Source organism: Doryrhamphus excisus, linkage group LG15 (assembly GCF_037039965.1).
Source record: "Doryrhamphus excisus strain RoL-2023G ecotype Guam linkage group LG15, RoL_Dexc_Guam_v1.1, whole genome shotgun sequence".
NCBI lineage: Eukaryota > Metazoa > Chordata > Actinopteri > Syngnathiformes > Syngnathidae > Doryrhamphus > Doryrhamphus excisus.
In genome coordinates this window covers 9,247,079-9,274,259 of record NC_136371.1, presented here as the reverse complement: position 1 = coordinate 9,274,259, position 27,181 = coordinate 9,247,079, and the positions used below count along the sequence as shown (strand labels likewise).

General features: G+C 44.6%; 2 protein-coding genes across 2 annotated transcripts; both read right to left on the bottom strand.

The window, feature by feature from the left end:
• Nucleotides 1–390: 390 nt before the first annotated feature.
• Nucleotides 391–11,904, bottom strand: adamts5 (ADAM metallopeptidase with thrombospondin type 1 motif, 5 (aggrecanase-2)). The gene is made up of 8 exons (XM_058051128.2): nucleotides 10,348–11,904; nucleotides 5,382–5,514; nucleotides 4,998–5,165; nucleotides 4,375–4,658; nucleotides 4,095–4,278; nucleotides 3,844–4,019; nucleotides 3,590–3,765; nucleotides 391–2,107 (listed from the first exon to the last, which is right to left on the bottom strand). The coding sequence occupies exons 1-8, from the start codon at nucleotides 11,395–11,397 to the stop codon at nucleotides 1,426–1,428; spliced, it is 2,853 nt and encodes a 950-aa protein (XP_057907111.2). The 5' UTR covers nucleotides 11,398–11,904; the 3' UTR covers nucleotides 391–1,425.
• A 3,319-nt stretch (nucleotides 11,905–15,223) lies between these two features.
• LOC131104197 (sodium- and chloride-dependent GABA transporter 2-like) lies at nucleotides 15,224–27,008 on the bottom strand. Its single transcript, XM_058051129.2, has 15 exons — nucleotides 26,795–27,008; nucleotides 24,558–24,737; nucleotides 24,260–24,394; nucleotides 23,336–23,476; nucleotides 23,172–23,262; nucleotides 22,964–23,096; nucleotides 22,362–22,496; nucleotides 21,866–21,969; nucleotides 20,381–20,505; nucleotides 19,683–19,795; nucleotides 19,421–19,558; nucleotides 19,144–19,246; nucleotides 18,190–18,290; nucleotides 17,676–17,846; nucleotides 15,224–17,586 (listed from the first exon to the last, which is right to left on the bottom strand). The coding sequence occupies exons 1-15, from the start codon at nucleotides 26,856–26,858 to the stop codon at nucleotides 17,437–17,439; spliced, it is 1,884 nt and encodes a 627-aa protein (XP_057907112.2). The 5' UTR covers nucleotides 26,859–27,008; the 3' UTR covers nucleotides 15,224–17,436.
• Between the last annotated feature and the right edge of the window lie 173 nt (nucleotides 27,009–27,181).

Sequence of the window (27,181 nt, the reverse complement as noted above, 5' to 3'; positions counted from 1 at the left end):
AATATTGGTTGATATCAGTATCAAATTGTATGAAATTGAACACTGTCATTTTTGGGTTTGGTCATCTGCGACAGAGCAAATTAGTGTAATAAGGAATAATCCATCTATCCAATCATTTTCTTCTGCTAATCCAGCCACATTTTACAGACCCACCCAAGGGTCATCAAGGGGCTCCAGGCCAGCTGCGAGACATAATAACCTCCACTCTTCCATAAGTCAGCACTGGGGCCTCCTCCCAGCTGGGCATGCCTGGATCACCTCACCAGGAAGGCATCCAGGAGTTAAGTATGGCTGTATCAAAAAAACATATCTAACTACTACTGAATTGATTTAATTTTCCAGAATATTCCCAGGGGCAAATAAAGAGACAGAGACGCCAGCATATTTAAATATAGATATTTTATGTACATTTCAGGACTAAAAAAGAAACACTATATTCTTACACTGCGGGTTCTGCACAGTCCTAAGTTAAATAGTAATTTGATACAAAATTACTACAATAAATAAACCTCATCTCAATATTTTGTTATTCACACATAGCAGTTGTACAAACAATAAATTACAAGCTCAGTGCTGTGTCTTTGCTGTCCGGCGAGAGGGCTTTCCACATGGGAATGTGTGTTTCAGTGAGGTGTGCGGATGTGCACGCGGCTCTGTAATGATGGTGGAACAATCACACATACTTTGATATCATTCACCGTCCCAGAAGGTATACAATGACTCTGTCAATTGGAATATAATGGAATGCACATATGGAAAAAGTTGACTCTGCCAGTGGAATGTCTTTGCATTGTCACTATGCTCAATGCATGTCAGAAAACACACACACACTCACACACACACAGACACTTCAAAAATGAAGCAATGCACCATGAATGGTAAGGAGGGTTGTGGTTTCTTTACCCCTCCAGCAGTTGACTGTGCGTTCCTCTCCACTGTGTAGGGGAATACTAAATGAAGTCAACATTTGTGTCATAAGGAAGAACGTTCTTCCTGAGTTGTTGCAGTGAAAAGGAACTTCCCGGGAACCTGAGCGTGTCTCCATCTCGGTGAAGTTGTTTCCCCGACTTTTTGTACAATATTATTGTGCTGTGTGGACAAAGTGTGAAGCACCATTTCAACACCGAATGTCAGGGTTTCCCCGTCCATTGTTGGTCGTCATCTGCCGCCTTCTCTTGGAACTCTGGGAAGTCAGCTGGAGGCTGAACGATGTGTGCCCCTTCCATTCAGGACACACACGCGCGCGCACACACACATACATACAAAAGACATTTGGATGCTGGAACAAAGTCCTTGGCTAGAAACCAAATTGTCCCTTGATTAGCTTGAGTGTGAGACTTGGTTCAACATCCCCAGTCCTGATCAGGGTTCTCGAGAATGTCATGAATTCATTGGTCCATAGTGCCCCCCCTCCCTCCTGCCTGTTCAACATTTCTTCACAAGACAGTGTTTGAAGGCAGAGGGGCGGGAACTCAGCAAGCAGCCTTTGGACAGTTTCCCACCCTGGTCCTTGCACTGCACCGTCCTGCTCTGCCAACCAGTGTCACAAGTCCTGGAGCAGGCCATCCAACCTCCTGTCACCCACTGGGGCCCGGGTGGTAATGTGGAGAGAACAATAGCTGTTGTCGGTGTTGGAACTAGGACAGTGGGAGTGGAAGGGGACGTAGTAGTGCGAACGGTGGTGGTTCTACTTGTGACGGTTGTGGTGCCCTGTAAATGGGCTACATTCAGGTTAGGTACTAGCAGGGGCGGTGGCTGCTGTGGAGTGGTCCTGCGTGGCATGAAGAAGCTGTAACGGACATCCAGGGGCTTTTTAGCGTCTGTCGCAAGGATCTGGACCACCAAGGCTTCTTGCATGGCCCCGGGGCCCATGCTGTGAAGCCACTCATCCTTTTGACTCCAGCCACTGTAGTTGAGTACGGAGCCGTTGAGTGGAATGATGGTCTCGGAGGTGGAGATCATGAACTTGCCATTGAGGAGGTAATCTCCATTGGGTCTTCGGAGGGCGAGGTAGGCGGTGTATCGGGTCTGGTCTTTGGCTTTGTGCTGACGAACCTTGATGTGGGTGGAGCCGGCAGGTATCTTCACTACATCCGTGTAGCCCTTACTGTTTGTCAGGGTGAAAGACAAGATAGAGTTAACATAAATGGGAAGTCACATGTAGCCTACAGGCGAGGAAAATGACCATGCAAACAATAAAAGCCATAGTCACGTGTACTATCGGAAGCCATTATTAGCTTTAGCATTAGCTCTTAATGTAGCGCGCAGACCTCACAGCTAGGAGACCAGGGTTCAATTCCACCCTCGGCCATCTCTGTGTGCAGTTTGCATGCATGGGTTTTCTCCGGGTACTCTGGTTTCCTCCCACATTCCAAAAACATGCTAGGTTAATTGGCGACTCCAAATTGTCCATAGGTATGAATGTGAGTGTGAATGGTTGTTTGTCTATATGTGCCCTGTGATTGGCTGGCCACCAGTCTAGGGTGTATCCCCCCCTCTCGCCCGAAGGCAGCTGGGATAAGCTCCAGCACCCCCCGTGACCCTTGTGAGGATAAGCGGTAGAAAATGAATGAATGAATGAATGAATGAATGGACTACTGAAGCTAAGCATCCTCCTGCGGCCCACTTCAGCCTTGACGCCCATTTCTGCTCTGGACCACGTACGCCTTTTGAGATCCACTGATAACCAGAGATGACTGTGAGGGAATGTTGTGTTTATGTACTCTTGGAAGCATTCAAAATAATAGTTTCACTTGTACATCCAAATACTGTATTTTGACCTGCGCTATTCAGACTTCAAAGCCCTTACAGACACTTTTTGTTGAAATAATATATAGTTTGTAAATAGGTTTTTATTAAACTTGGCACACCGTCTTGGCTCACCTCGCTTTTAATTAAATTCCATTGGAGTAGAAAACCCTCTGCTTGTTATTAAAGGGTGATGCCGAGTCCTGCATCCAAACCAGTAGAGAAGCATCGTCTTAGACGATCATTGTGGACATGCACGGTTACATCAGATTCATGAATTAAATAACAGCATCTGTCCTTTCTAACGCTTTTCTAATGAAGTATGCATGTGCATCGTGGTTTCATTGCTTTTTTTTTTTACTAAATTGTTGCTATTCTCGTCATCTTGTCACACATAACGGGTGAGGTCCATTCATTGCTTAAAGGGGGTCCTATCCTCCTCATTTCACAGGCTTACGAAATGATATGGGGTCCCATTGGAGTAAGTATCTTTTGATAAAATGCTCTAAAAGTACAAGTAAATATCAAGTTATCATACATGGACTTGACATGATGTGATATAACCACGATATGGTACTTCCACATCATGTATATCAAAAGTACAAACATATACAATGGAATGTCCGTTATCATACGCCCCAGTTTTTGGAGGACTCAGTTTTCAATGAAAACTGTCACAAGTATGTCTTGGTTTTTGTACACTGTCTCAGTTATCAAATGACTAAACAGTACACCTAGCAAAGTAAGCAAGTGCTCTCTCTCCTACCTTGGTTGAACTACTTCGGAACCATGCTGCCGCCGTTAACCTTAAAAACATGTTCACCAGTGTAGGTGACCTTACCTCTTCTTGGTAAAGTTGCCCACAACTCTTATGCATCCCGTGCTGTCGCCTCCACATATGCCGCACTTGTCAAACTGAAGCTTGGAGCCGATGATGCCGTCACAGCCTGTTCGGACACATTTCCCTTTCACGCACACCGAGCTGCTGTAAGGACGGCACTCGGTCCCATCTATCACCTGAAATCAAAGTTTGTTTAACCTCTCTGCGCTTTATTTTGCTCAAATGTCCCAGCAACATTTGTCCCAGTAGCTCACCCTGTGTGAGAACACCACATAGTAGCCGGTTCCTTTTGCTCTGCAGGTTAGCTTGCACACATCTTTTGGGAGAACCCCAGCATATTTGGGCACCCACTCAACATAAGTCTTCACCCCTTTCGGATCTGTTTGTGGGCCGTTGCGCACCTCACATTGCTCATGCCGGAAACTCTTATCTAGAGAGTACATTTTAAAAATTTGATTAATTCATTCTAGATGCTGCCTACACAAATACATTGTGCAGCACTCACTGGATGGTGGACATGGTGTAACGTTGCAGGACCGGTAGATGGCTCTCTTCCCTGTACAGTAGCGGCCGTTGTTCCGTGGTGGCGGGTTGTTGCACAACCGCTGGGCAAATTGCACTCCACCACCGCATGTTCTGGTGCATGCACCCCAGGGACCCCAGGAGCTCCAGCTGCCATGGTTGGATGACTGCGGCACAGAGGAGAGTGGAAAGGGTTGTCACATCAAGCTTTCCACGCTCGCCTAGAAAGGAAGCAAGCGTTGAAGTCATTTTTCACCTCTTACCGAGTAGTGCCTTTTGCGCGTTTTATCCACGCACTTCCCCTGTAGGCAGATGCGTCCCTTCCCGCAGGGTGTCCCCTCCACAGCTGGTAACTTCTTGGTCAGACACACCATCTGTCCCTGGCGAATCACTGCACACCACAGCCGAGAGCACACGTCCATCCCAGGGCACACCGTGTACTCTGGACCGAAGGCCAGGCGGCACTGGCGCACGGCATCGTAGCTCTGCCCTGGGAGCTCTTCGGGGCCCAGCAGAGGCTGGTGTGGAGAGTCTAGGAGACACTCAGCTGCAGAAGGGACACAACAGTATATAATGAGTCATTTAATGCAATACAAATTGTGCGTGTATGGTTTCAATCAGTTGCTAAGAATGCGATAAATGGTATTTTTGCATCCTTCTCACTATGCTTTATGGCCATTGCAAAGTAGGAAACATGATCACTGGCTGAATTACAATAACATTCCCCGCTCAGTGATAGACACTGTGGGAAACAAATCAAGCTCACATGGATGCAATTTGCAGAAAGAGTATAAATCTTTTACAGGCTCCTAAGAGCTCTCACTTTTAAAATAATTCCAGATGTTTGCTTCTGTTCGCTCAATAATATGCTTGAAAAGAAACTCACCATTGCCATCGTCAAAGAAGTCTGTGATGGTGGCCGAGGTGCAGCGGCTCCAGGGTTTGGAGGCATCTATGGAGGTGAGGATGGAGGACATGAGCCTCTTGTCGCTGTTCACGCCGAAGCGCTCCTCACAGAATTTGGAGTCATCATGGGACAAACCAAGCAAATGGCCTGAGGCAGTGTTGGAAAGACATTGAAATGTTATGGCGACGTGGCGTCAATAAAATGATGCCACAGGTTTGCACACGCAATGAGAATGAGTAAAGAAAACACAGAGAGCACACAAGACGCTCGTGCTCTTCAACAACCACAGAAGTGCTGACAGATGAGCAAGTCCGAACGCATCTGCGTCTCTGTTTGCGTCTTCCTGTGCGTATCCATGCTTACCTATCTCGTGTGCCACGGTGAATGCGGCGTGAAGCCCGTCATCCTCGATGACAGCACAGCTTCTCTCTGGAGAGCAGATGGTGCCAACGTCCGCCATTCCGAGGGTGTCGCAGGAGTGGTGGCCGCAGAGGTCCTGCACAGAGCCAACACAACAAAATCAAACCATTTCATGTGCATAGTGTCCTTTAACGTTTCCTCCACCATTTGTCCACCCCACAGTGAGGACATGGAATCGATTGTTTTGACTCGCACTCATCCATGCAGATGAGGCCTCAGGGCGTCCTGCCTCAGCCTGCCAAGCACTGCAATCAATCGGTTAATCTCGTTGTCACATCAGAGTGCAGACACAAATGGACGTGTGCACACAAACATCCATGCCTTGGGAAACACACACAAACATGTCCCACGGGGAAGGTGAATCGTCACGTTAAGTGGTGCTGACAGGCCTGCCGGGTCGCGGGGGAGAGGCTCTACGGGGAGGGTGTTTACTCGTTCCAGGAACAAACTGCCTTGTGTTCTGCACTCACACTTGACTAACTGGGTGGAAATACTCCACACACACACAGATATACCAATAGAGTCAACTTGCAAAAAATACATGGAGTTAAAGAAAATACACAGGATGCACATGCACAATGCAACAAGAGTGAGGCTCTCTGCCAATTAACTGATGAATACTTTCAGGGCCAGCAAGGGCCAACTCGGACCCGCTGAGTGCCCTCTCCTTTCTGATGCGCGGACAAGCACAATGTTTGTTTTTCATCTAACAGTTGGAGTGTATAGAAAGTTTCCCACAGTCTTTCACCCCAACATCTTTGTATTTATTTCTTCACCAAACCCATCCAAGGCCATGCTGTAAAAGCTCATGTTTTTACAGCAGAACCTGGATGAAAAGAACAAAAAATGGGAATTATGCTCACTTTTACTCCTTACATTGTTTTGCCTCTCACAGACAACATGGGAAAGGAGAAAGAAAGAGAAACAAACTCAAGGAAATGGGCCCAGGACTATAGAGGGTTGCCGGAAATTAAAGAGCAGAACAGGGAGAGCATGGAGTTCCAGGGGTATTGGCAGAAATAACACAGGAACAGGTGGCAAGATGGATGCCCAGGCCAGGTGACAATCTGGGGGGTCATGTGCCGCATGAGAGACCGATCGGTCTTCGCCAAGATTTGAGTAAAACAAACAGCCAGCCAGACACACGTGTTAAATGTCTGCAAGTTTCGCTTGCAGTGAAAACACCTGATGTAATTGCACAAATCCATAACAACAATAACAACACTCTGCCAGGGTAATATAAGATAATAATAATTTACATCAGCAGCAAAATGCACACTTTGACATCCACATCAATTTTGCCACACATCATTTGAGGAAAATGTTGCAAATGAGCTATATCAACTAGATAGAGACATAGAAAGTCGAGGGTGAGGCCCATGTGGTGTGCCCGCCAGCCAGGTTCGAGGCTTAGGGGCTCCAGGGACTGTCTGCAGGTCGTCAACAGATGCCAGACGGAGTACAACATGTGTGAAATATCAAGAACAGCTAAAACAAATAGAGGGGCTGACTGTGATGGCGGCGAGAGCTGGGAAATGTACACTGTGATGTACACAAAAATTCACGGAGGTGCTGGTGGTTTGTCAAATGCACAGGAAAGGGAGGAGCCGGCGCCACATACGTGCAAATTCCATGTAAGAGGTTAAATGACATAACTGTGTGGATGAAGTCAGTATACATGTGCATAGTGGGGCCTCTCTTTGTTGACTAAAGGATTGTTATGCCTTTGGGATTGTCCCATCAGGGTTTTATGCTGCTGATACAATATACATTTACCTTCATTTAGACAAAAACATATGTGACTATTCAAGAGAACAGTGAAACTAGTGAATTAGTGGAACTTTGAGGATGAGACGTTTGGATGTGAGAATACATATCATGCAGCAAGCTCCAAGTGAGACAGCATGCTGGCCATCTAGTCTAGAATGCAATTATTTTTCTCAGGGTTATTTGCTCCAGATTGCTGACTGTCACGCACATACAGCGTTTTGGATACATTGGCTGCCGTTCCACTGATGACAACATCATGGGCCTTGAAAACTCACCACACATCAAGTATCTTCGTATGGAAACTTTTTAACATGCTACCGTAGTGAGGTATTTTCCTGGCATGTTTTCAAGGGTGCAACATTTGTATCTCTGTCACAAACGGCAGGTAACAGACATGTTTGTTTTTGGTTTGGCACGTATGCGCAATGTGAAGGAAAGTGGGTGGGGACCGGTGTTGACAGGCCTTTATCCGCATATGCCAAGCTCATGAAAATCGTCCAATATTGATCGGTGGCCGATTGCTCAGAGCATCCCTACTATGCACCAAGGACATCTCACCAGGCAGTCATTTAGCATTCAATGCCATGGCACGGTTCAGCCCAAATGTATCAGTTTGTTTCTGACTCCCGAGAGAACATCCCAAAAGTGACCGACTTTGACCTGTCTCTGCAATAGCAGCATTGCAAGCACATGCTGGGAATGTCCATACAAATATTTGAGTGATGTGTGAAAGAAAACAGGAGCACATACATCGTATGTCTGTCAACATCTCCACCTGGCTCCCGAATCTTTGTCTACTGTCCGACACATAAACACACACTCGTTGTGGCTTTGCAGCCTGACATTTACAGTATATGTGACACCCAATGAGTCGAACGGGCTCTGCTACTGCACCAATCCTAACATGTAAAGGTGGACTGAATGGACTTCCCAGTCACATTTTAAATAAGGGTGCATTTCAGATGTGTTGCGTTTCAGTTTGTCAGATAAACACCTCCTGAATATTAGAAAATCACCAACTTGAATACAGTCAAACCTTTTTGAATGCACTGTTTTCATATGATTTTGAAAATTGTACATTTTCAGGGAGCGATGTTTACCAACTTACATCCGCACACACACTGGATATCGAGTTATATGTAGTATTCTGGTCACTTGGCATTAGTAGTATTAGGCATTAGGTAGATTAGGCTACCGTCACACCGCATGGAGTCTGCCATGCCTTGTCCAACATGGCATAGTGAAAAGAAGGTCTCCCATTCTGTGTGGAAGTGGTAGTGGCTACTTCCTCTGTCCTTCTTCCTCACGCTCAAGTTTCTTTGCGCTATTGCTGCTGCTCAGGATTTTATTAACATCAACATGTACCATAGGTCACATTTCTGCAGTATAATTAATCTCTATCCATTTATACATTAAATAATAATCAATTTTATCAACATGAATACACAGCATCAGCCTGGCCGATAATCGGTTGACCAAAAATATCAGCCAAACAATATCATAAAACAGGCAGATGGAGACAATTGGGAAATAGCTCACATATCCTTGTGTTTTGTTTTTCCCCATAATGCAGCTGCACAAGACACCTGAGCCAAATGCAGTTATTTCCAGGCAGCGCTATTTCAAGGGAAACAGTAACCTTAGCCGTCACATGACTGGATTCCACACAAAAATGTGGCTTGCGCATTCCCGTTTCACTGACTGCTTCCCTGCAGTGTTTTGATGTGCATGTCTGCCCATCATATTGACTGACAGGTTAAAGTGTCAGTAATTTAAATGCTCAGTCGCAGCTGAGAATCCAAATGATAGGCTTTCAGAGACAAATAGGTCAGGGGTCATTGTTAAAGTATACCGGTGACTGCCTTTGTGAGCCTTTTAAGGCCATGACCCAAAAGTGGGGTCACAAAAGAGCAGCAATTAGGCTAATTTGCCCGAAAGACATGCAGAAAACTTTGTTTTCTGTGTTACAGGGTGACAAGTAGGTGGTTCACCTGCTTCCTCAGATTTAAATATGAAGAAATGGAAAAGTTTTCAGGAACATGTGTGCAGCATTAGGTGTGAATATACACAATATACACACACGACCTGGCCAACAAAACACCTTTTGCATGGATAATAATAAGGATAATATTTGGTCCACCCCAGTGGATGCCTTAGCTGTATCATTTTATCTTTTTCCACAGCTACCCTGCCAAAACCAGCCACCTGCAGATGCCGCTCGCCTCTGCGGGCTTGCCCGAGCAGGTGTAGTGTCAACAGGGTTCGTAGGTGGTTGGCACGCAGGGACTGGAACTCTCTGCCAACTACATCCGACACCCCAGCCAAAGAATGACGGCACGGACCTGGCACGTGCACCGTGGAGATTCAAAGTAATACCCTGGATGCTTGCTTCAAGAGCGGCTGTGGTGCAGACGAAGGCTAAAGCAAGGCTGGGTGAAAGATGGGATAAATTAGTGCGGTCTCCATACAGCTTACGTTTGTTTTTCTGACAGCCTTAGCTGACAGATGCTGTAGAAGTAACTGGGAAAAAATGTGCAGACTGGAGAGATGAGAGGGAGAGGATAATGCAAGTCGGAGGAGACCACCTTATTATGTTGCAGTTGAGTTTGTTAGGGACCCCTGCAGCTAATTTTAAAATTCCTGGGAAGTATTTGCGTACGTATTCGCGAGCACGCGCCTCAGGTCACACGGGCTTGAAGGCTGTCAGCGGACTGGGAGGGGAGGCTGGAGACAGAGGAGTCTGCCTAGAAAAACACCAGGCGCAGGAAATACAGTTTTTATGGATGTTTCACAGACGCTGAGCGGCGTTAAGCACACAAGATTCAGCAAACAGAGGAAGACAGAGAGGCATGGGGGGACATGTGGGAAGCAGGTTCGGCAGAATAAGGTGAACACATCTGACAGCTCAAAGCCAAAATTAGCACTCACTTTGTTCTCCATATGTGTCCGTTACGCACTGAGTCAAGGGGAAACTAATGTGACGTGTCAGCAACTTTCATGTGCGTTTAAATGCCACCCACTGAGCCAAGAGCTCGCAGCCAAGCAGCTGCCCACCATCAAAATAAAAACAAGCGATGGCGTCACTCTGTTGCCTTAGCAGCGCACCTGGCCGCAATGCAAGCGAGTGAAGATCGTTTACCTGCCTAGTGAAGAGGATGGCGGCGTCGTGGTGGTGCAGGTGGTCGTCGTCCAGTGGGTTTTGCTGGTTCTGCCACTTGCAGAAGCTCTTCAGGGTCGCCGCCGCGTTCTTGGTCACATCCAGCCCTTTATCTTTTTCGCTGACCGTCGTTACTTTCACCACGGACAGCCGAATAGGATTCTCGATGCTGGCGTGGCCGTACAGCTTGGACGCGATGGTAGCCAGCGTGAGAAGATAGTGGTTCAAGTCTTTCCCGTACTTCTTGGTCATGGTCTCATCCGCCACCAGGAGAAGCTCCACCTGTCTGGCGCGGGAGACGGACCTCTTTCGTCGCATGAGGCTGTCCGGAGGTGGGGTTCGGGCGAACTGGCTCCACCATCTCCTTCCGTTCGAAAGCCCCTCTTTCTCCCGCCACGTCCTCTCGCGACCCTTGACCCGACGTTTCCGCGCCGCGTCCCTGCGCCCCCTGCGTGTGTCGCGCGTGCCACAGCTCTCACGGCCGTCGCGCGCCGCTTCAAACGTGAAGCTCTCGCGCGTGAAGGCGTGGAGTGTGCGTTCCGCGTCCCTGTCCTGTAGAGCGCGCGAGTCGTGCTCGTGTCCTCTGGCCCGGATGATCGGCGTGACAGCGTAGCGTAAATTGTGCACGGCAAAGAAGCCTTCCAGACCGCCGCCGCAGAGGTTGAAAACGGCCAGGGACTCTTGTTTGGAGTCCACAGTCCCTCTGTACATACACCCCCGCTGCAAAGACGAGCTGCCCCCCATCATGGCGAGCACATACTGGGGGCTCATCGACTCATCGCGCTCCATGTCCAGCTGGAAGCGTCTCCCGTCCAGGTAGACCAAGTACCCAGCCTTCCCACCTCCGTTATAAATCCGATCAATAGTCCGTACGACCCCATCTGTCCTCCTGGCAGGTGTGAGCAGCGATCCGTTCGCAGGTGGGAGATAGAAACCCTGGAAAATAGGCACCCCACCGCCGAGCTCCAACTCCAGCAGCACGCACAACAACAAGAGCATGCCCCTGGCCGCGGCACCAAGGAGCAGCACCATTGTTCATTCACCACAGTCCAGCATCTACACGCTTATGTCCGGATCACAAAAGCCACTCTGGACGAGCTGAGGAGGCAACTCATAAAAGTGCATCCTGTTATGTCCCGCATAAGAAAAACCATGGAGAGGAGCAGGAATGAAAGAAAAGAGCAGAAGCAGAGAGAAACTGTGTGCAGTCAGGGCTGAAGTTGGAGAACTAAATGAGAAAGTTTGCTCTTAATAGGACCAGGAGAGTAAAAGTCCTGCCCCCTTTGCGCTCAATCACCACTCCTCCATCCCGCTTCGCTCTTGCTCTCTTTCTCTCCTCGAAGCAGTCAAGTGCTGGAGGAGAGGATAGAAGAGGAACCTTAACAATACTTCCATGCTTTGTTATGCTCGAACAACCTCTCAGTCCTCCAACACGACTTCAAGTCGAGAGTAAAAAAAAATAAAGCTCCTGTCTAACACCGTTTTTGACTGTTTTCTTTGACCAGGAAAACATACAATGAAAGGGTTTGAATGACTTAAAAATGCTAACATTTTCATGCTAACACCTAGCATGAAAATCGCAAAAAATGTTAAGATTAGCATGCAAACACCTTGCATTAGAGCAGTGTTGACAGAGGGCTGAAGCACAGCAGGTAATTTAATTGACAAGCTACTTCCCTCAAACCAAAATTAACCAAAGGTTAATCATTAAAATCACCTGCTTTAGTGACCAGCTGGAAAGAAAACGGTCTGGAAAGCCTCGGCCCTCCATGACACGAGTTTGACACCCCTGCATTATAGTATCTATCTATGAAAAAATGCTACTATACTATTGTTCGCAAGCTAGCAATGCTAGCATACAAGTGTTATGTTAACACCTAGCATTTCTTGTTTTTAATATTTTAATATCTATTTTATTATTTTATTTCTTAAATGCTCTTTTAGTTTTGGATTATTACTTTTTATTTTTACTAGTCTGTGCAGCACTTTGGAAACTCTGTTTATAAAATGTGCTATATAAATAAAGTAGATTGGATTGGATTGGATGATAGTGCAAATTGTTCATATGTGTTTAACCATGAAAACGACTAAAAATGCTACTATGACAATATTAGCATGCTAGCAATGCTAACATGCACATTTTAGCATGCTAGCATGATAGTGGTAAGTGCTCATATATGTGTCCACCCTATGCTAATGTTAACATGTTAGCGCAATGTCCCCAATAAGTGTTAATTATCCCCTTGTTTAATTTTTCAGTTTGTACACATTGATTTAAATAATTGACATGGTACCAATAGGATTTAAATAATGAGTTTATGCAAACAAAACTAGTAAATTTATGATTGTTCCCTAAATAGGAAGTTACTGTTCCCGTGGGAAACGGAAATGGTGCCTATCAGAGATGGAAACCTTTGAGTGCATTCATCCTGCTGCGCTTGAGCAAGTTACAAAACAGGTGTGTGTATGTGTGTGACTTGTGCAGGTGTGTGACGGCGCTTAGAAATGGCATGGATTAGGGAAATGTCCGAGGCGGCGCCAGTGGGACACCCATGCGTTTGTGTGCTGAGGGTTTCAGCTGCACACGCCTCACTGGCGCTGGCGTCTGGGAATTACAAGAACTTGAGAGTGGCTTTTCTTTAAGAGACTTAAGAGTCTCCATGCCGCCACTTGTGTGCTGAGTCACCAACAGAAGCCATTACCGCTGGAGGCCTCCCTCAGAACTTCCCAAACTGCAGTGCACATATTGTCTTACCACTCTGTTGTGTCAAGTAATGAGGGCCCATGTCAGCGCTCTAAACCGAAGCCCCTGGTGCAGATCTGGCTGAGAGGTGGAGGGCCAAGGTGTGGGCAGGGAGAGCTGGGGAGGATGTGAAGAGTCCAGCCTAACGTGGAATGAAATGAAATCAATGAAAATCCTTGCCAAAATTGTACATTTGGACATTTTTACAGGCATGGGGCTACATGCAGATTACCAATACAGTTTGAGTATTGTGCTCATTAGCTTTATTGAGCTGGGGCCACCGCAGTGGCTCCAGTATCGAGGTAAACCGCATGTCCAATTCACTGAGCTGTTATGCAATATATCCCCCACCGCCTCCTCCTCAACCCATCTTTATTTTCTGTCTGTCCTTCAGTCTGGTGTCCGGACCCCCACCGCCGGCTGCTTCGCCCTCACACCAAACTGTCAAGTGTATTCGCTGCAGTAAAAGACGCCTGTAAAGGCAGAGCAAATACGAGCTGTGTGTGTGACAGAGGATGTTTGGTCAGGTCGCTGTGATGTCAGGCAGACGTCGACTGCTTGTTTGTTTGTGTGCGTGCACTGACACACACAACACACAATGTTCTCTCCCTCCCTCTTTGAATCTCTCACACTCATTCATTGGATGATTTTTAATCCTTATCATCTGAGACCATGTATGCCAAAACAACCATATGGACATAAACCACCCACGTTATCCACACACACACACAATTGCATAGAAACCCGCAGGCTGCGTACAGCATTGCACGACACCAGAACAACTAGCGAAGGCCTCTGCGTGCCTTGCCACGTGTGTGGAAGCAGCCCACTTCCACCCGTGGCTGGGAAAGGAGAGAATCCAATACGGCTCATTGACAAGCCAATCCGTTTACATAACCACCAAGCTCTGCCTATAAGTGATGGTGTCAGGATCCCCTCCGCTCCTCTGCACGCACACACACTCCATACTGCTTTCATGCTTGGTAAAACCATTAATTCCCATCAGGATGAAAATCAGATGGAGGGAATTTCAATGTAAGTGCTTTGAAATTGTCATGGATCTGGAGTTTGTGCATCAAGCAAACGAAACATGAATTTCTCTTGCAGATTAATAAAATATCTATCCAATAGGTAATTGTTATAAAAACAAAGGCTGCATGAGTGATGGAAGGATGGAACGCGACTGAACGCAGTAATGTGGCCTCTGCATTGATCCGTTGTGGTGAAGATGGAACCCAAAGGCAAAGCTCTCAATTTACCGGTCGATCTGTGGTCCTACCACCTATGGCCATGAGCTTTGGGTAGTGACCAAAAGGACAAGATGGCCGTTACAAGCGGCCAAAACCAGTTTTCTCTGTAGGGTGGCTGGGCTCTCTCTTGTAGATAAGGTGAGAACCTTAATCTCGGAGGAGAACCTAAGCATTGATAGGAACCAGATGAGGTGGCTTGGGCATCTGGCAACGAAGAGAATTCCTGGGGCATCCCTGCTAAAGACCGAGGACTTGTCATACAGTGGAGCCACGATTCAGCATTCACGGCCCCACGTTTAGTAATGGTAGTTCCTTCAGATTTAAGTAATCAGAAATAAGTAATTTTACAAGAATAAAAGCAAAAACATATTGCCGTTAATATGTTATATAATATACTATTCTTCAATAGGGAACACAGCACAGCACACCTTCTGTCCACACTGTATATATTTATTTAAAAAGTCGATGATACAAACTGAAAAAGAGGCCCGTTATAAGATCAAAACAAAGAAAATACACCAACTAAAAGTATGTTCAGACACACACGAACTTGACTCGATAGAAATCATTAAAAGAAAACCTCACCCTGATTTGGGTTGTAAAATGTCACCGTGTTGGTCTTAATCACAATGGCTCAAGAAAAATGACCTGTTCATCGAGATTCACATGAACCTTTCACATTCTGACATTCTAAGTCACAGAGTACTGCAATGTCAAGGCGATTTCAACATACTTGTTGAAGCAGCAATTGAGCAGTGTCAAAAGTACAAGAAAACAGTAGTATACTGTAGAAAAACAATTGAGTTGAATAAGAACCTTTTTTGTAATACAGCAAAAAATGAGATGACAAAAAGTGAAAATGGAGTGTTCGGGATCCACTACGTCTGCACTATTTCAGATATTGATTCAGCTATATTGATGGTTGGCTTTTGTGCTTGATATCTAAAAACAAACTTATTTGGTAACAAGGCAAAGGTCTCTAACCTTTGCAGAAACTGCATATAAGAACTTGTGCATTTACAACAGTAACTAAAAAAAAAAGATAATGATAAATGAAGCACTTGATACATTGGCAAAAAATGCGATGGGCCGATGCAAAACTTGCATACGCTCAATTTGTTCTGTGTAAGGCATGTAAAGCACCCTGTGTAGGAAAAAAGTTGAACTACCGCTAAATCAAATTACAAAGCACGTTGTATGGTGTCAAAGAGGACAACATAAGTTAGGTTTCTCAGAGGTAAAAATGCTGGCTGACATGCTGAGCCCAAAAGAACGGTTTGATGATGTCATTAACTGTCCTAACTATCCTGTGTCTTCAATGAAACTACACGGAAAGGAGTGTTAGCTGCTCACAGGGTGGTTGGGCACTTAAAGCTGTAATGGAGTCCCAAATCAAGGTTTTCCCTTCTGACCTTGAGGATAATGCAGTGACCTCACAGAAGGAAGCAGTAACGGCACATTCATTTGTTGGCAGTGTAATGACATTCTTCACGCCTCAAGTTGTACAAAAAATAAGCCACATAACTAATAAATTTACGTATATCTTCACATTTTCTATAAATATATAATCATATTTTATTGGTCTATTTTTTTCAATCATATAGAGGTATACATAGAGGTGATCTTACATCCCTTAATCATCAGGGGCCTTTGTGCAAAGTCTTCAGCCAAGTTTCCAACAATTCACCCTGGAAAAACCTGGTCTGGTTGTGGTAAGCGGCATGGTGATTACTCCGTCTGGTTCTGTACAGCAGAACAACACAACACACGGTACAGCAGTACGTGTTGACAATATCCTGACACACTTTAAATGGCCTCTCCATTGTAATCCCATGTATTTCTTGTAGGGATGCTCCGATCAATTGCACCAGAAGTCAATCCTCGCCTGTATGCTCGTGACAGTCAGAAGGCTAAAGAAATAATGAAAATGACTGAATGCACCAGACTTAAAGGGGACCCATTATGCTGTTTTCATTTTTATAAATGTAGTTAGAATGATGTATTTTCATGTTAAATGATGCCAAAGTTTCAGATAATGAGGGCATTGAGACCTAAAAGATGGCTCAAAACGCTCGTTTTCAAAAGCGTGATAAAACTGCCCATTTGTGATGTCACAAAGGATTAGACCTCCTTATACGTTGCTAGCAATGGCTCATACGGGAAAGGCACATTGTCACCAACCACAGCAGAGTGGGCGGGCCTGGAGGCGGGCAGTGGGTGGAAAACATTTAAACAGACCGTTTTCGCTGGAACCACAAAATCCAAAGAAATACAGCTGAATAGGTGCAGATTCTGGAGGAACTGGAAAGCTTTCTGCGCTGGTTATCGTGTGTAGCTGCGCTATAGGAGCCCACAACAACATAAAGGGCTGAAAAATTAGCAAAATAGGCTTTTTCGGCAGTCAACACCGGTTTCCCCCAACTGCTCTCTCACTTGGAGCCCAGCTATGCGCTACCTGGAAGCCCTGTCATGAAGTGCTCCATCACAAAATGTACTCTCACATTAGAAGCCCTGTCTCATCCTCTCCAATTTTCACGAGTGATGTTTTTGTCAATATTAGAGTGATTTTATGGTTGCTTTTTCCAGATCAAATATTCAACAGTGACGGTGCAGGCAGGATTTCTGGGCCCCATGAGAAAAACAAAACAAAAAATAAATAAATAAAAATAACTTATTGTTTTAATTTTATTATTTCAACAATTACCTATATTTTGGGGGGGCAATTTTCCCAACTTTGTCCCATATCATGCACACGGCCAATAGCACTCATTATAAATAAATTGTAGTTAATCCAAGTGATCAGTATGGGTTATCTAACTCATGGCAACATAAAACTCTGATCGGAGCATCCCCAATTTTATGAAATGGATAGTTTTGTTGTTTCCCCACATTGTATGTGGTATAATTAACAGACAGCGCATGACTGTACCATCAAGTATGTTGGTACCCAAAGTGAATGCATCATGACGATCAAACAATTGTGATTGTACAATTCCAAATGGAAGCTAACTGTACTGCTTGGTGGACGCGAGCCAACCCCCTCTTTCATCACACCTGCATGTTCATCCTGGAACGCCACTAAGCCACGATGTCCTGGGTGATGTCGCTGATTGCGTCCTTTGGCTTTTCTGTGAGCTGCATTGCAGGGCTGTAGGCGGTTGAGATGTTGGAGAAGTTGTGGAACGCCTGTGGCGAGGTCATGGTGGGGTTGCACAGATGCTGAAAGCGCTATGGAGGTGAAAAGAACACACGTACGTAAAGTTGAACATGAGATGAAAAAGTGTGAATCGTCGCGGTCAAGTAGCACAATAAAGAACCTGCGCGAGTGTGCCGGGTGTCACAGCGAGAGCGTAGACGGCCCAGATGGGGAGCAGAGACACGGAGGAGAGTGTGAGGAGCCAGCCTAGCGCCGTTGCCCAACCTGGAGCAACAAGGCCGTTTGCGAAGCTCAGTGGAGACCAACAGACCAGAGAGAACAGGAAGGTCGCCTACAGGTGACAGGAAGGCCAATTTCATAAATACACATGGCAATTCCATATATTAAATACAGTCAAACCTTTTTTTATTTAGCCCTTGGTTTTTGTGGGATTTGTTTCTGTCAAAAATTGTTGATAAAATTATGCCTTGCTTTTCCTATGGCCAAACAGTGCCCAAAGAAAGCATCCCAGGGTTGCTGCGTATTTCTGAGTCAAAAAAGTGTAAAAAAGTTGCAATTGTCAAATCTGGAGTTGCATTATTTCTTGTGTGTTTTGGTTTTGGAATGGACAGATGACCACAATCGAGGTTCCCTTGTACTATATACGTATGTATAATTAATAACAGGTCACTCACAGTGCACACGGTTGGCGTCAGGTATTTCCAGCACAGCTTGAAGAGAAGCAGGGGGTTGTGGCCCGTCATGTCCTTGATGTTGGAACTGAAGCTGTCAGCACCTTTGGGCAAAAAGAAAGAAGGAGTGTTTGTGGTTAGCTAAAATGATTCAGAATAATTTTTACCACCATAATGAGAGGAAAAAGTCACACATTCATAGGACATACTGTATATTTTTCTTTAACGAGTTATCATAATTTTACAAAAGCACGCAAGCTCTGATTTACCTGACAAGTTACCTGCAAGTGTTTCTTTCCATAGGCTTAAATAGCCAATAAATATTAAAAAGTGAAGGGCAGTATTCGCTGCAGTCCCCTCTTCAAAACCCCTCCTTAGTTCGCTGATTGCTGGGACAGCCATAAAAAGCAGCTCCTTTGTTTTTCAGTGGCACCACCACACACTCACACCGACCTCTTAATCATTATCACCTGGAAGGGGACTTCTCTTTTACGACTTTTCTGAGCCCAAATGACAAGATCAATGTTGTTGTACCATTTGTGTCTGAATCTATTTTTATAAATAGATCCCCAGTGACCCCAGACCCCAGGTCGGGCAGGAATTGTGGCTCCCTGGGGCCACCAGACTGAGAGGCGAGGGCGGTCCAGATTGAGAGCACAGAGGAGAGAAAAGGGCCTGGCTTTGAGCCAGTCTCCTTGCAACAGGGAGTAGCTGCAGCCGTGTTCGGTCTACTGACTCCGAGTGGAATGCACATGGAAGAAGGAAGTGGAAAGCTTGAGTGTGTGACTAATTTAATCACAAAAACTATTTTTACGTCATTTTGCTCCCTATATTAGATTTTCTGTTTCATTTGCAAAGACTTGTACTCATATGTGATGCAAGGATGCTTTCTCCTATTTAAACATGAGGATGAGGTGGAAAAAAAGGACAGGAGAGAAAGAAGCCTGGGATTCTTACCATAAACCCAGCCAATTGCAATAGACTGGAAGATGGAGAGAAGCAGCAGGCTGGCTCCACTGCAGGAGAACTGATCATATATCTGGAACACATACAGACCACCCTGCATTGCCGGGCGGACATGTGCACACACACACACACACACACACACACACACACACACACACACACACACACACACACACACACACACACACAATATGGTTGACTATTCAACATGATAAACTCCAAAAGTACTGGTTAGATGATCAACAAATCTATGCAGCGTCCATCTTACCGGCGTGACCATGACCAGTCCAATCAAGAAGCAGACGATGCAGACAAACAGCAGCAGCAGCTCTCGCCGGTGTCCACGTCTGATCAGATGGGGGTACAAGTCGGTCACCGATGTCATCAACGCCTCCAGACTTACAAACTGGACCGCAGTGAGGAGACACGTCCGCACATGATTTTTGGTTATGATGCGATACAATACACAGGGACATGGAAAGTTACCCGGTACGTGCGTGTGTGTGTGTGTGTGTGTTTGTCAGACCCACTTGTGTGTCCAGTCCCAGCATGATGATCATGAGGAAGAAGCAGACAGCCCAGAGTTGTGGAAGAGGCATCATTGCTACAGCTCTGGGGAAGGCAATAAAGGCAAGGCCAGGACCTGCGAGGACACACAACCACAAATATATAACATTGAAATAATTATGCGGTGGCACGGCGGTCTAGTGGTCTAGCGCGCAGACCACACAGCTAGGAGACCAGGGTTCAATTCCACCCTCGGCCATCTCTGTGTGGAGTTTGCATGTTCTCCCCGTGCATGCGTGGGTTTTCTCCGGGGACTCCGGTTTCCTCCCACATTCCAAAAACATGCTAGGTTAATTGGCGACTCTAAATTTTCCATATGTATGTATGAATGTGAGTGTGAATGGTTGTTTGTCTATATGTGCCTTGTGATTGGCTGGCAACCAGTCCAGGGTGTACCCCGCCTCTCGCCCGAAGACAGCTGGGATAGGCTCCAGCACCCCCGCGACCCTCGTGAGGAAAAGCAGTAGAAAATGAATGAATGAATGAATAATTATGCATGTAAACGTGTGTGGTCATAGACAACTACAAAGCATCCCAATGTTCACAAAGTTCTGCATTCGATGGTTGGAAATGGTTGTAATCACACCTGGACTGTTTTGTGAACATAACTGTATGGTCACGTACCATACAAAACCAGAGTAACCGAATAATGTGGTTTTACCTGATTGAGCCACAGTGGCGATATCCACACCTTGTTCTTTTGCCATGAAGCCCAGCACTGAGAAGATGGCAAACCCTGCCAGGAAACTGGTGCTACTGTTCAAGAGGCACAGAAGGAAAGAGTCCCTGCACACACACAAAGTAAAATGATTTGGGATGGCAACATAGTCCGAGTACTAAGAATATACAAACAGTAAATGTAGCTGGAACAATACGGAATTAATTGATGGGCTTGCATTGTTGCTTTCTTTTAAAAAGAAGCCAACAGTTAAGTACTTTGCTATTTCCCGGCACAACTCTTGTTGAGTGTGGGAAAACGTGGCTGCGGAGGCTTTTCTTTAAAGGTGTGGCTGTGTCAGATTGTGTTTTTTTGGGCAATTCCATTCATTCCTTCTGGAAGCCATCCGAGCAGCCACTTCTACCATTTCATAGAGGAAGGTCAGCCCCAAAGTCTAAGTCTTACTTGAACTGAAACTTGTGTGGCTAAATGTAATTCTATATACTGTACATACAGTGGTGTGAGAAAAGTGTTTGCCCCCTCCCTGATTTTGCTTTTGCATGTTTGCCACACGCAAATGTTTCATCATCAAACAAATGTCAATATTAGTCAATGACAACACAACTGAAGACAAAATGCAGTGAAACTTTGGAAAAGGTTACCAAGTGAGAGTCATTGTCCCCAAATAGCCAAAAAGGGACAGTGGAGTGGCCAGCCAACCAAAATTAAACCAAGAGTGCAGCAACGACTCATCCAAGAGGTCACAAAACCTCACAGCAACATCCAAAGACCTGCAGGCCTCAGTTAAGGTCAGTGTTTATGACTCCACCATAAGAAAGACACTAGACAATAACGGCATGTATGGCAGATTTCCAAGATGAAAACCACTGCTGAACAAAAAGAATATTAACACTTGCCTCAATTGTCCCAAAAAAAATCTTGACGACCCCCATGACCTTTGGGGAAAAGCTCTGTGGTCTGATGAGAAAAACTCTGAACCTTTTACAAGGTGCGCATCCCATTACATCCGGCGTAAATGTAATGCTGCATTTCAGAAAAAGAACATCATATCCACCGTAAAATATGGTGGTGGTAGTGTGATGGTCTGGGTCTGTTTTGCTGCTTCAGCTGCTGGAAAACCCCCCATTGTGGCTGAATTATAACAATTCTGCTAAGATGAGTAGGCCAAAATTCCTCCACAGCTTGATTGCAGTTGCTGTTGCTAAGGGTGGCCAAACCAGTTGTTAGGTTTGGGGGGCAATCACGTTTTCACACAGGCCCATTCAGGTTAGGATTTTTTTCTCCCTTGAAAATAAGAAGTTTCATTGAAAAATTGCATTTTATGTTCAGTTGTCACTACTGACTGGTGTTTATTATTTTCATGATCTGAAACATTTAATCAGGAAGGAGCAGACACTTTTTCACACCACTGTATATACTGGTATATACCGTATACTATGTATAGGACTGTATGATAAAGTGTCTCACTTATAACAATCATTGTTGTATTTGTTGTAACTGCCAAGCGCTGTGAGACTCCCCAAACAGATTCCATAAGAGAAAAATATCTGGGTACCTGCATCCATCCATACCTAGAGAGAGACGAGAAAATAAAAGAAAAAGGTACATGTTAGCAGCTGATGGTGTTAAAGAATATCCAACACGGGGAGTGTTTGCATGGCTGCACCAGCTGGCAACCATTACACTTGCTTTGTCAGAGGTTGCGCACGACAAATATAAAAAATATAAACTGGCTGCTAGTACAAAAATTCAGAAAAACATTTAACTCAATTATTCCGTAACTAAAAAAATGTACAAATCCAAACAAAGTCCCCCAGAAGTGTGTCTTCCACTAAACTTTGTTACTTTTGTTAGTACAACTGCCATGCTGCGGTGATGCTTGGTGTCCATGCTGTAATATAAGACAATACCTGACTTCCACTGACTGCAAAAGTGATACGAAACATAAAGTCTGTTTTTGTACCTCTGGGTCTGCCAAGCGAGTGTGGTTGGGTTTGAGGTAGTAGATGATGCCCTGAGCTGCTCCAGGGAGGGTGGCACCCCGTACCAGAAGCACAAACAGCATCACATATGGAAAGGTGGCTGTGAGGTACACCACCTAGAAAGTAAACAGTATTCAGGGAGGCACAAAGAATGAGAAGTAAAAGCAGGATGGTGGGATCCTACAAACACAGTATTTCACATACACATCCCTTACATTTTAGCAACCAGTTTATTATATCTTCCAAAGGGGTAAAACAACAGACACAAAACTTGGATAGAACTTTGAGTAGTCAGACTACAATCATATGCAATCAGAGTCCTCTGGAAATAATCAATAAGTGGCAACATAGATGTCCAAAGTCCAATATTTTGGGTGAGCACCACTGCTTCATAATGCAGCCCCAGACCATTACTCTACCACCACCATGCTTGACAAGAGCAAGAAAAAACAAACCTTGTTTCATACTTGTGTGGTGTCAATTCTGCTGTACACTGCTATAGAGGTCTAACACTGACTACTGTAAAGCATATCCAAGCTTTATTTCTACTCAATTTATTATTATTGGTGGTTATCTGATTCACCTTTCCTGTGGATTTGACACCCTTCCACACACAGAAGTAACAGATGAGCCAGACAACGGCGAGACACACCGCAAGCTTCCAATTAATTGGACCAAGTTGGTCTAAGTTATTGGACAGGTGGAGCACCTCTCTCCTACAACAAACACACAACTGTTACAACAATTAAAATAAAAAATACAACCAATGACATCATTGAGGATACACTCACTCCCAAAATTCTGTCACAGGGGAAGTGGTATTCTCAGGCAGGCTGCTCACATTGCCGGTCTGGTTGCGATAGTCAAATAGGAAACAGGCCTCTGGAAGGAGAAATCCATGTTACTGCGCTTAACTCTTCTACCTAACTAATCTAAAAGGTTCCTGCTGACCAACCAGTGTTCCACGAGTTGTTACAGTGCGACCAGGGCAGCTCTGCATGAAAGCTGTACGACAGGTAGAAGAGAGCCCATGCCAGAATAACAATGTAGTACACACATCCATGCAGGATCATCACCTGACTGGCATAGCCGAGACCTGCAGGCAGATAAAGATGATGGATCAGGCTGGTTTTATTGTCACATGGTGAGCAATGGCAATGCATTAGCTAGTCAGCATACACCTGGGTGCAAAAAATACCAATACATTTGATAAAGCCCTATTTCAGTTTCCTTGACCATGAAAACACACAATGGTAGGGTTTGAATGACTTGAAAAATGCTAACAATGCTAACAGTGCATAATAGTGTTTGTACAAATGCCTACCTGAAAATACTAAAAATGTTAGTATAAGTATGTTGGCATGCTAACATTTTTAAGAATCGCAGAAAATGCTAGTATGTTCATGTTAGCATGCTAGCAATGCTAATATGGGGACCTATTATGCTTTGTCCACTTTTCTGACCCATGAATGTTGCTACAATGTTGTGGACATAATTAGAGGAGGGCTGGGGTTGGAATAAAGTAAACAGACTTTTATATATCCTAGCTACATTTTGGGTATTAAGTTGCTGTGTGATGAGTTTATATTTATATTATATTATACAGAATAATGACCTCCTGCAATTTTCAATGGGCCGAGAAGCTCATTTTGACTCATTGTCACGTGACAATGTTTGTAGTCGAAGAATTGCCTTTTTATACTTGAAGGATGTTTTTGCCTTTGAAAAATGTTAGTTTGCAAATCTTTGGGCGAGAGTAAAACGTGTTTTGTGTGTTGACTGACTCCTGACTTTTCACTGTTACCGTAACAGCATTATTTACTCATTTTTTGATATTACATGACCTTTAAATAAACAGTATAGTACAACACACTTGTACCTCCAAACAATGGGCACACGGCTCTCCAGGCGCTGACCCCTCCCAGGCTGGTGTACTGGCCCAATGAAGTCTCCAGGAGGAACAGGGGGATGCCACATAGCACCAGGAACAAAAGGTAAGGTACAAAGAACACACCTGGACAGAGAAACAAGGTACTTTTCAATGCCGTCTATGAATGACATACAAGGAGGATGTGATTATTAGATAACAGTGACGCACAAAGATGGGTGCAATAAAGACTTGGTACAAAGTTGATTTATGTTGTGCCACACCTGCACTGTTTTCCCTCATGCTTTACCTCCTCCGTTCTTGTAGCACAAGTAGGGGAACCTCCACACATTGCCCAGGCCAATGATCTGCCCCGCTACGGCCAGAAGAAACTCAGCCTTGCTCGCCCACTGCCCCCTGGCATGTAGGCCACCTTTGTCGATTGTCTGCTTCAGTGCACCTCCTTGTTGGACCGTGCTGTCAGTCATCACTGTTTCAGGCAGAGACGCAAACGTTCAGCCTTGAAAGAGACAAAATAATACAAATGAGATGACCAATCCTGATGCGTGCAAAGAAACATTTTATATTATTTTGGTTTAAGTCTGTGTCTTTTCTACTCCCCTTTCTGCTTCTGTGTGACGTCTGTGTACACCAGAATGTGTGACTGCTCCTCTCATAATTGCAAAACAATTGCAAAACATAAAACAACAATTATGCTTTGGTCCACCTACTGCTCTGTGAGATTATACCACAGAGATAAACAAAAAGAACATTAAGGCTTGTTTCAATTTTGCCAGAAAACGTCTTAAGATGCCCAAGACCGTTGGGAAAGTTCAACTTTTGTGCGATAGACAAAAGTTTAACTTTTTGAAAGGTGTGTTCCCCATTACATCTAGTGTACTATAAGTAATGCTGGATTTCAGAAAAAACAATATCATAGCAACAGTAAAATATGGTGGTGGTAGTGTGATGGTCTGGGGCTGTTGTGCGGCTTCAGGACCTGGATGAATTACTATGATAACTGGAACCATGAATTCTGCTGTCCTGAAGGATAATGTCCGGCCATCTGTTGGTGACCTCAAGCTGAAACCAACGTGGGTTCTGCAACAGGACAATGATCCAAAACATACCAGAAAAACAAAACACTTTTTCACACCATTGTATTTGCAAATCTAGGTGGGAACAATATTAAGTTTTCAACACCTTGTATGCCAAAAAAACAACCCCAAATCATCATCAGTCGGCAGTACCCTCGGTCAACACTGGTTGTCAGTTGTGCAAGATATCAATGTAACCCCAAAATCCCTTAATCCAGCTACTCACATCACACTGTTAAAACCTGTGGCCTTTCACCTTTCTCACATGGAAGCCTTAAAGTTGACCCCATTCATGCCACTAATATCTCATTAACATGAGTACAGTATAGGTATATCTGTACGAAAACAGAGGCAAAATTTTTGCAAAAAATGTTGACACAAAACACAAAATCATATGAGAACTGGGGCATAACTGCAAGTTTTGTTTGTAAAATAAAAGTATTTTCATACCTCAAGTGTACATCCAGCTTCCTTCAGCCGTCATCATTTGCTAGAATGTCATGTCAAGTCAAAACCCAACATATACAAGTCAATAATAAGAATGACTAATTCCTGACCATGACTTTGTCTACCTCATCTCCGCTTATCTATAACGTGGTCGCCCTGTGGGTGTGTGCCCTTTATCTATACTGTGCAGTGGAGCCTGCGTTGGGTAGTTTAGCCTTGGGCATCTTTTTGCAGTGTGGTCACATCACTTAGAACAAGCATACCTCAAAAAAAAAGGAAGATCTAAAAGGCACTTTGATATTTTGTTACTCAAAATACTTAGATGTGCTTAGAAGTTATATATACTGTGTGTGATATCGGTATCTGACTTTTTTCCCGATCATGAAAACCGATATTTAAATATATATTCTCATAAATTTATGAGATTTATAATTAGATTAAAACTGTATTCTTGGAAAATTACTGTTAATCTTTCAATTTCCTCAGTTGTTTTTCTTGATTATTTGTGTGCGGCAAGCCACACTTTGAACATAACAGCTCTGTCCTCGGTACTACAAATGTCATAAATAACCAAACCTAAACACAGTACTATTTTGCACATCAGACAGTCCCTTCAGGGTAAACTAGGGATTAAGCATTATACTTTAGGATGGAACCTGGTTATTAAACAGGCTTAGTGTACTTTATGCTATGTAATGATTGAAATGTTCAAGCTAAAACAGCATCTACTCAAAATCCAATTTGATTTACAGTGAAATATAATTTTCTCCGTTTGTCTATCAGAGAAGGGAACCTAAAACAGTAGACCCAAATGACAGGGGTTGTGCTACTTGCTGTAGCACTGCTGACAGCCTCAGCAGATGGAGAACTTCATTGGTGAAGCTTTTTGGCTAATTGTTGCGAGTTATCACCTAGCTCTCTCCCACCCACAAGGACATTTGATAGCATAACCCTGATATTAGCACTCACTAGCAAATAAAACCAAGCTCAAACATTGAATTACCGCCACAGCAGCCAAGATACTCAATTATAGTCACGCTTGTTCCCATGTAACAGTCCACCATCATTGTCGAAACCAAATACACACATTAAGCCTAAATGGAGTCATGGCTGATTTAATCGGTTTTACATTAATTCATGTTTAATTATAAATTCATAGGGCAACATTACTGTGGTGCTTCGTTTGAAAGAAATAAATATCCGACAATTCTACATGACTATGCCTACCTGCGTGCGTCCTGTAGCTCTGTACACAACCTCTCCTCCCCCTACTCCTAGCAACCAAATGGTTTGTTCCAGTGACGCCTGCACGCTCCCACAGAGACCTGGCTCCCAGGGGCGCGCATGTCTGTAGGTCACTTTATGATACACTCTATCTCCCTAAAGTCAG

Coding starts and splice junctions, on each gene's coding strand:
- LOC131104197 (XM_058051129.2), bottom strand. CDS start 26,858: ATGATGGTGGACTGTTACATGGGAACAAGCGTGACTATAATTGAGTAT. Junction 21,970..22,361: donor CTCGCTTGGCAGACCCAGAG/GTACAAAAACAG, acceptor GTCTCTCTCTAG/GTATGGATGGATGCAGGTAC. Junction 17,847..18,189: donor TGACGCCAACCGTGTGCACT/GTGAGTGACCTG, acceptor TGTCACCTGTAG/GCGACCTTCCTGTTCTCTCT.
- adamts5 (XM_058051128.2), bottom strand. CDS start 11,397: ATGGTGCTGCTCCTTGGTGCCGCGGCCAGGGGCATGCTCTTGTTGTTG. Junction 4,659..4,997: donor CTTCTTTGACGATGGCAATG/GTGAGTTTCTTT, acceptor TCCCTTCTGCAG/CTGAGTGTCTCCTAGACTCT. Junction 2,108..3,589: donor GGCAACTTTACCAAGAAGAG/GTAAGGTCACCT, acceptor CCTGACAAACAG/TAAGGGCTACACGGATGTAG.